We start from the raw sequence: 9,814 nt of genomic DNA on the forward strand, positions 1-9,814 counted from the left end.
AAGGATACGGTGCACCTTATTTTGGGGTTACCAAATGCTAGTGGAGGAACGACATTGGGCATCGATGAAGCTGTTGCTGCCAACAATTTAAGGGCTGAACTTGGTTTATCGAAAGAAGATTTTGGGGTTGCAGCTCTTCAAGATCGTCTGAGAAAAGGGTCTGACGATGATCTAAGCATCAGATCCTTTTTCCTGATACTGTTCAATAGGTTGTTGTTCCCTACTGCCAGCTGGGGAATAACCAACCATGTGGTTCTTTTAACTGAGGAGATGGATCGTTTCCACCAGATGGACTGGTGCCAGCTTATTTTCAATGATTTATGCCAAGCTGCCAAGAAGTGACATACTAGGAGCGTTACGAACGTTTCTACAACCATTTACGGATGTTCCATCGTCATTCTTGTAAGCATATCCTTTTTTGTCTGTTATATGTAGCCATATTCTTGTATGCAAAATCCATATACACGTAGATTATGCTTTGTTATGTCTCACAATGACTCATGTTATGATTTTTGTAGCTGTATTATTTGGATCATCTTCATGACTCAGCGGCACCTCAGAATAAACGTGGAACACCACGCATCAAATATTTTGATAGGAATATTATTCAAGCACTGACAAGAGCTGACAAGGGCAAGATACGCAAAGGAGAAGAACCATTTGGACATTGTTCGGTATTTTTTTATGTGTCTATCATTTTTTATATGCATATGATAACTTTCACATACCTTTATGCCAGTTTGTAAGCATATTTATGATGCTTTTTGTGCATTGTACATTAAACATATGAATCACATTTATCAATTTAATATGTGTGTATAAGTTTTACTCCATCTTTCACGCCTTTTTTTAGTTCTGAAGCACCACAGAGACCTGCTACACAGCTGTACCACCTGTTGAAGCACAATTTAAGGCAAGATTCTATTTATATACTTTTTGTCATAGAATTTCAACATAATATTCAGTGATACGCTATATATTTACTTAATATTTTTCAATTTACAACAGCATAAGACCAGGACAAACACTTTTGATGTACCTCGTCCTGACCCACCTGGACAACACACAATTCACATCGAACTCCCGCTCATCAGGGATTTGATATCAAGCAAGCTGAATCAGCTTCCATCCCGCCACCGCCTGTGTTTCATAGAGAAGTTGTCACATTTTGATACGAAGGTTGGTAAGGCGTGTTTAGTTATTAAACAGACTCTTCAGCAGATTGTTGAGAAACAATACAATCTAACTTACGTTTTTGGCGAGTTAATTGATGAGGTCCTCCGCGCTGAGTCGAGGGACAATGAAGATGGTTATGATGTGCAGAAAACAACTACAAAATCAGATGATATTCTTCCCCATACGGCAGGTTAGTCAGTTTTATGGTCTTTACGTCAATATAAAAAAGTTATGCAATCATTTGTCGATATCGTTTTGATGCCATTATTTTAAACAATGTTTTTTTGTTTACATGATACATAAAAAGGATGTACGTGTCCGCCCCCCCCCCCCCAATTGTACCTGATATGTCTACGCCAGCATCCCAGCAGGATACGCAGTTTACAGACACACAGGTACATGAATTACTGTTAAGGCAACAACATATTCGTGTACTATTAGAAAGTTGCCCCGGTGAAGCTGATATTGATCCACTGGTTCATACAAATATAACGAAACAGAACAAAACACCTACAACCCCAGTGATAATGTTTTTCTTATTACTTGTATTTTTCATTGAAGGGTTGTATTCATCGTTTTCTTTAAATAGCATATAACCATTACAATTTTTTCAGGGTAAACATGGTGACGGTGGCCAGAACATGCCGACCAACACAAACGTCACTCCTAAAGCAACACCACATACGGAATCTTCCGACCGATATTTGATGCGACGCCGCAAATAAAGGTATGAGTACACCGCCTCGTTGTTTTTTCTATATTATTATTAGTAGTTTACTAAACTTCTAATCCATTTATACCATAATTGTTAGTCTACTGGCGGCGTCCAACAAGCGGCAGAAACAGATCTCCCCGACAGTCGTCCATGCTTTGATCAGACTCCATCTGAACATGTCAGCTCAGTAATTTCTATTTTCATTATAGTTGTCGAAACTGTTCACAGATTTCATACAGTCATGCTTCACAGTCTGACTAGTTTATGCATTACACAAAGCAGTGTTATGCATATTTGCACATACATGTATGCTAAGTAGATGTACATGTATCCATATCTGTTAATTGCTTATGATAAATTCCACATACATTTATGTCAGTTTGCAAGCTGATTTATGACACTTGATTCGGATCAGTAATGTCAGCTCAATAATCTTACGCCAGTTTATGACACTTGATTCCACATATGTTTATTCCAGTTTATATGCTCAGTAATTTTTATTTTCATTATAGTTGTCAAAACTGTTCACAGATTTATATGTATATTTTCATATATATGATCACATTCCCTTTTACCAAACCAGCTCTGGCTGGCTTCTCCTGGGCCATGATCTGTACGACTTGGACATGTATTCGAATTTTTTTAGTAAATTTATATGAACTGATGCGAAAATTCACTTGCACAGCTACTCAGTTAGTATTTAGCCGGCGGGAAAAGGGAATGGTTTCACTCTGCACCAGGGTGCAAGTATATGAATTGTCATTTGTCAGTAAGTGTGAGTTGGTGGTCGTCGTTCGTTTAATCGTTAGCTCTGTTTATCCTGGCGCACCCGTGTCGCTCGTGGCCGGCCGCGTCGGGCTGCCTGGAAAAGGAAAACGACCGCGGGAAAGGGGAGAGAGAAAAGGGAACGGTGCGAAAACGAAATGGCCAGCGGCAAAGCGCACACCTAAAAGCAGCGCCAAAGAATAAAGGGAAAAAAAAGGAGCAAGAATTCTGGTTAAAAAAAACAAATCTACGTACATGGCGTAGCGCGTACTGCTCGAAACATTACTGTATTATTATTAGTACCAGTTTGCTTTACAGTTAAGAGTACTCGACAGGCGGCAGTGGCAACCCAACAACATTCATACACACACACACAAAAAAAAGTATACTAGTAGGGAACTGAAACCAAAACATGGAGCGCAGTAGTGCAGATCGATTGTTCATTTCTCGGCTGCGCCGTACTACGCGGTTCGCCGCCTGAAATTGTTTCCGAGGGCATCCAATCCACATATCTTTTTCACAAAGGTTTTGCTGTTGGGTGTCGACTGTCGACGCAAGAAAGAGACCGCCTTTTGCTGCTATAATTTCATTCCCTTTTCCCGGCTGTCCAAATCCATAGCCGTAGACCGACGCAAGCAGGCAGGCAGGCGTAGGTGAGGTCTACCCGCCCGCCCAACAAGTTTCCAAGCGTTCCCTCTCATGCTTGCTTGACGTGGAGTGGTTAGGTCACACGCACGCACCTCATCGCCCACCCCTCCACCGCCGCGCCCGCGCCGGTCCCCAGCCACAGCCAAGAGAACACGCACGAAAGACGAAGAAGAAGAAGAAAAACGGCAGTAGATGAGCGGCGGCAAGCCGGCAGCCGGTTGATGACCGAAAGATTTTTAACCAAACCACGAGCAGCAGCAACGAGACGTAGCTTTCCATACATCGGCTGTCCTGTCCTTCCTTGTTTATCCCCACAGCAATAACTTCCTCTTCTGCTGACACTGGCCTGGGAAGTGGGATTCTGATGCCAATTTAATTGGCCAGGTAGGCGCCCTGAATTGCCACACCTACCGGCCCGCCCCAACCCAATCATACATCCATACGGCTACGAGCGACGGAGCGAGCGAGGGAAGTTGATGTTGTAGATGCCATCCTTCCTCTCCTCCTTCCGGATCGTAGTCGTGGCTTGACTCAGCGTAGCGGCCAGGGCAGCGGCCATGTCGTCGTCGGTCCGGCACGGCTCGTCGAGGGGCCAGGCATGGTGAGTTAAGTAGTGAGCGCCGCTGGCTGTACTATTTGAATTGCGGCCGGTGTTTCGATTCCATGCAGGATTCCGTTGCTTTCCCCTCGCGTGTCCGTCGTGTTGACGATGCGTTCCGTATCTCGCGCCAGGTTCTGCACCACGGGCCTGCCCAGCGACGTCGTCTTCGAGGTGCACGACATGACCTTCCACCTCCACAAGGTGAGTTCTTGGGCTGCTCTAGTCGTCGGGGGCTGCGTCTTGCTCGATGAAATTCCGCTGAGGCGTTTCCCGCGCAGTTCCCGCTCATGTCCAAGAGCCTCAAGATCCACCGCATGCTCAGCGAGCAGGAGGACCAGCGTCCGACGCGGGGACGGCGGCAGCGGAGGAGACAGGTGAGGAGCAGTGACGGAGACGATGACGGTGCTGCGGAAACAGAGATCGAGGAGGAAGAAGCCGAGCCTGAGCAGCAGCAGGTTAGGACGGAGGGGGAGGGCGACGGGCAGCCGTACTGCATTGCGTTCCCCGACTTCCCGGGCGGGCCGGGCACGTTCGAGGCGGCCGCCAAGTTCTGCTACGGCGTCCGCGTGGACCTCACCCCCTGGAACGTCGCGCCGCTGCGGTGCGCGGCCGAGTACCTGGAGATGACGGAGGACCACGCCGAGGACAACCTCGCGGCGCGCGCGGAGGCGTACCTGGACCAGGCCGTGCTGCGGCACCCCGGCGACGCCACCAAGGCGCTCAAGTCCTGCGAGGAGCTGCTGCCGCTCGCCGAGGACCTCGGCATTGTGTCCCGCTGCGTGGAGGCCATCGCCGCGCGCTCGTCGTCCGCGTCGCGGTCCTGGTTCGACGACCTGGCCGTGCTCGGCCTGCGCATGTACAAGCGGGTGATGGCGGCCATGGCCGCGCGCGGCGACGTCAGGGCGGAGGCCAGGGAGAGCTGCCTCGTGTCCTACGCCAGGGGCACCATCCCGGGGCTGTCGAGGTCCATGCGGCGCCGCCTCGCGTCCGCGCCCGTGTCCTCCGAGGTGGAGCAGAAGGAGCTCCTCGAGGCGGTGGTCGCCAGCCTCCCCGCGGACAAGTGCTCGGGGCGCGTCGTCACCGCCAAGTTCCTCTTCGCGCTGCTGCGGACGGCGCACATCTTGCGCGCGTCGGACGCCGCGCGCGCGGCGCTCGAGCGGAAGGCCGCCACGCAGCTGCAGCAGGCCGCGCTGGAGGACGTGCTCATCCCGAGCTACTCCGGCACCGCGGAGACGCTCTACGACGTGGACTGCGTCCAGCGGATCGTCAGGTATTTCCTCGCGGAGGAGGAGCTCGGCGGGGAGGCGTCGTCTTCGGCCGCGATCGAGGAGGAGGAAGCGGTGGCCGTGGCGCGGCCGTCCGCCGTGGTCATGGTGCAGGTGGGCAAGCTGGTGGACAATTACCTCGCCGAGGTCGCGTCAGACGCCAACCTCAAGCCCGCCAAGTTCTGCGACCTCGCGCTTTCGTTGCCCGACCATGCCCGTATCTACGACGATGGCGTCTACCGCGCCGTCGACATCTACCTCAAGGTACGTGCCAGATCACCACGGAACATGTCGTCCACGCTAAAAGGACAAAGAAAATATGTCTCCTTTCGAGCTGTCACGCTCACGCCCAAAGACCTCCGTCTCTTTTGGCCACCCACCGACTGGCTACTAAAATTTGCAGGCGCACCCGCGGCTGACAGCGGAGGAGCGGGACCGGGTGGTGGGCGTGGTGGACTGCCGGAAGCTGACGGTGGAGGCGTGCACGCACGCGGCGCAGAACGAGCGGCTCCCGCTGCGGGCGGTCCTGCAGGTGCTCTTCTTCGAGCAGCTGCAGCTCCGGCGCGCCATCGCGGGCACGCTCCTGGCGCCCTCCGCCGGCGCCGCTCCGCGCGAGGCTGCGGCGTGGCGAGGCGCGACGGCGCTGGCGCAGGACAGCCAGGTGCTGCGGCTGGACATGGACAGCATGGCGAGCCGGGTGCAGGATCTGGAGCGCGAGTGCTCCAGCATGCGCAGGGCCATCAAGAAGATCGACGGGCGCGGCGGCAGCGGCAGCGGCAGCCGGTCCCCCGGCGGCCGCAGCGCGGACGGGTCCAGGCCCGCGGCGGGCGGGTGGAGGGCGCGGCACGGGTGCAAATTCAGCACGCAGGTGTGCGACTCGCACGCGCGCAACGTGGTGGCGTCCAGGGCGTCCAGGATGGGGATGAGCCCGTAGCCACCGCTCGTGCAGTGCGGCCGTCCTCTCCGTCCGGCGCTCTCGGTCCAGACATGGGATTTCTCACGCGATCGCGATTCACAGTGACACACGACCAGAGAGATCAGCACGGGAAGAGAATGGCTGAGAAGTTCCAGATCTTTTACCGCTCCAAGTCTCAGCACCAGCCTCTCAGGTCTCGCACGTTTTTACATCTCTCGTTCGTGGACGTGAGAGGTGTGATGGCCATTTGTTCGTTTGTTGTGCGTGTCGTGTCGCCCCAAATGGGCGTGGATCCGTGTGAGTTGTCTTGTCTGTGCCGGAGGGAGGGCGGTCTGTAACTCGCCAGCAAGCCGTTTCCATTCAGCTTGTTTCTACTACTCGATTGCGCCGTGCATATCCGGTTGGATTTTTTACTGTACTAATGTGGGTTCTGATGTATAAAAGTTCAGATAATACCCACCATCCACACTGGTTGGTGTCCTCTCTCTTCTCTTCTCTCGCAGAGGAAAGAGAGACATGAATAGCCTTTTGTCGCCTGGGTGGAGAAAGCCTGAAATGTAGCAGAAAGTAGGCACTCAATCTGCTACTTGGCGATACATTTTCGAGCCTATCTGACATCCACGAATCCAACCAAATGCACGCCACAGTTTGGCTGCAGTCCCACCTCCATTTGCTTTGCGCGTGTCGAAAACTTTATGCTCGCCTTTTTTTATCGTGGTGCCCTACTGCCCTGCAATCTAGCGTGCGGGGGAGAAAGATTCTGGATCCTGCGTGCCCATTGTTTTGAAAAGAATTTAAAAATGTAAGTGGATTCTGTAGAATCAGAATACTTGCACTACCATCTGCTGGGCCAGCACTCATTGCTCGATACTCGTGATCCAAACCGTGGCTCGTGGACACGCAATAAAAGTAGAGATGTCTACGAGCGAAAACAAGAAAAAAGGAAGGCTCGGTAAGTTATCCAAGAAAACTAATTTGTTGGTAAGTGGTAACAGCGGCGGACCCAATGGGTAGTCTAGTTAGACTCCCGACTACTGCTCATATGATGAATTAAACTTTTTATGAGACATTTTGGTTGTTTTCTGCTCATGTACCGAATTGATAATATATATGGTACAGAATTATACACGGTATTACATGTCAAAAAAAATTATCCCTAACTACCCTAAGTTCAGATCCTGTGTCCGCCAGTGGTCGGTAAAGTCCAGTTAAAACATGTAGGCAATATGAGCGAAATGAAAAGGGCTTAACATCTCTCCCTCTCCTTCAACTAAGGGTCTGTTTGTTTGGGCTGTGGCTGTAAAAAAAGCTGTTGTGGGCTATGAGCTGTGAGAAAAGATGCTGTGGGCTGTGAGCTGTTAAAAAGCTAAAAAGTGTTTGGTGGAAACCACTAAAAGTTTTTCCATATATATTTTCACATTTCCATCCAAAAGCCGCTAAAAGCAGGTCTAGAGGTGCTTTCAGTTTTGCACTGCAAGAAAGTCAGCTTTTAGAAAAAGCTGCTTCCTAGATCCAGTCCTTTGGTTTGGCTTTTGGCTTTTAGGGGGTAAAAGCCAAAGCCAAAAGCCAAACCAAACACACCCTGAGGCAGTTTTGAAACCATGTTAGCATGCCACGGAACCAGTGATTATTCAGATCGTTTTTTTAGTAGAGTTTCAGTAGACTTCTTTAATGGGTTTTCAGTAGTTTTGAAACCATGTTAGCACCAATGATCTTTAGAGTTAAGTAGACTTCTTTCCGAGTCAGATCATCTAAGTTTACAAAATCTGCATAGTTTGTTCAAAGAAATTCTTGTTTTAGGGCTAGTTTGGAAAATGTGGTTCGCAAACTAGCCCTTAATCGTGTACTTGGACGGCAATGAATTATGGGGGTGTTTGGTTACACCCCGCTAAAATTTAGCCCATGTCCGATCGAATGTTTGAACCTCTGTTCCGGGTATTAAATGTAGTCGGATTATAAAACTAATTTGTCAGCCGAAGATTAAAAGACGAGACGAATCTAGTCCAGTTGGTTGGGTCTATATTTCATACTCCTATTTAAAAGTCAAACGCTTGATGTGACCCGGACTAAACTTTAGCAGGAGCAACCAAACACCCCCTTAGGGCTTGTTCGGTTAGCTCTCAATCCATGTGGATTGAGTGGGATTGGATGGGTTTGAATCCAAACTAAGTCAAACTTCTTCTTAATTTTTTCTAATCTCATCCAATCCATGTGTATTAGGAATAACCGAACAAGGCCTTAGTCGGTAAATATAACCCAGGGCCAGGAGTGTCTATCGAGAAATTGAGACTGCAGTTACCCGGGGTCCATTTTGCTCCTCGAGAAAAGAGAAGGGAAGGCCCTAGCCCCTGGAACACGACGAATTGACGATGTCCAGAAACTGTGGAGCCTCCTCCAGGCCCCTTCTCCATCTCTGGAACAGTTTAATTGGGCTGCAGCAAGGCCCAGGTTGCCTGGGAATTCCGGTGTAGATCCCATGAAAAAACTACCTCCATGAGTCCTGGCAAAGCCGAGCAGACGACAGCGGGAAGAAATTGTAGCGCATGAGCGTCACGACTGGCCGACGTCGACGTGGCCTCGCCAGACGACGAACGCCGAGACGTTTCGCTGGACTGACACGACCTGCCAACCGTGGAGCCTGGACTAGTGCAGGTATATATGCATGCGCAGCATAAAGGGAGCTGCCGTGGTACCATGCATCGGCAATTCGGCATCGATGGCCGATGCGAGCACGAAACCGTCGGCCGGCCGTCGTTCCGTGCGTATGGAAGACGACGGGGCCCAACGAACGAACGAGCGGCCGGCGTTTTTCCGTCACGTGCTTGCCCTTGGAACGGAACGGGGGAAGCGGTCTTACTCTTCATTTTGGAACGGAACGGCCGGCGTTTGCGTCAATATTTCTTATCTCCTCTCATTTTGGTTTGACACCCTTACTCTTCATTTCAATATCTATCTCCACAATGGCATCGCTCTATTTTTCCTCCTTCATTCTTCCAGCTTGATCAATAATAATGTATAGTAATTTTCCATATATTTGTCCATAGAAGCAAACCGATATGGACAAAGTCTTATATTATAAGTTGTCTCATTGATTATTTGACCTTTGCTTCGCATATCATCACCTATCCGACCTTGACTCGTCATTGAATACTTGATCAAAGTCAATCCACTATCGAACTCTTCTTGTTCATGCAAATCAAGCCAATCAAAATATGGGCTGGGTTTTTGGGTCAGCACGAGCACAGCCCAAAAACAGGAGCCCCCAAAGCAGTATTCGTCATAAACGTTTTTTTTTCTGAATAGCTTTTTTGAGATTCTGGCTGCGAAGAAAATCTGTGTATCATGGAGATTATGTGTGGATGAAGATAAAATAGTCCATAGGGTTTAGGATATAGATAGTGACAGTTTCCTATTATTCCAACGACTTGGCTGATTCTGTATTCACGTTGATTTTGGTCGGTTTTGACTAAAACGGTTCTCATAGAAGCGGGCTGAAAAGCTGAATGTTTGACAGTCTGCAGCAGCTTCTGGTTGCCAGAAGCTGAAAAAAGTTGAAACAAACAGACCCAATATCTGGGTCGGGCTAGCACGACCCAAAGACGGGCTTCGGTCGAGCCTCAAATTCCGGCCCGTCGAGCCCAGGCATGGCTCGCAAACATGGGCTGGGCTTTGGCCGGCACGGCCAAATGAAGCACATTTTGTTTAGTTTCTTTAATTTAGTAATCTAT

The 9,814-nt window shown here is 49.8% G+C and overlaps 1 protein-coding gene across 1 annotated transcript; it reads left to right on the forward strand.

The window, feature by feature from the left end:
• Positions 1-2,933: 2,933 nt before the first annotated feature.
• LOC103643978 (BTB/POZ domain-containing protein At5g66560) lies at positions 2,934-6,548 on the forward strand. Its single transcript, XM_008667153.4, has 4 exons — positions 2,934-3,905; positions 4,037-4,106; positions 4,184-5,434; positions 5,574-6,548. Exons 1-4 carry the CDS (start codon positions 3,862-3,864, stop codon positions 6,102-6,104), a joined length of 1,896 nt encoding a protein of 631 aa, XP_008665375.1. The 5' UTR covers positions 2,934-3,861; the 3' UTR covers positions 6,105-6,548.
• Positions 6,549-9,814: the final 3,266 nt, after the last annotated feature.

Source organism: Zea mays, chromosome 1 (genome assembly GCF_902167145.1).
Source record: "Zea mays cultivar B73 chromosome 1, Zm-B73-REFERENCE-NAM-5.0, whole genome shotgun sequence".
NCBI lineage: Eukaryota > Viridiplantae > Streptophyta > Magnoliopsida > Poales > Poaceae > Zea > Zea mays.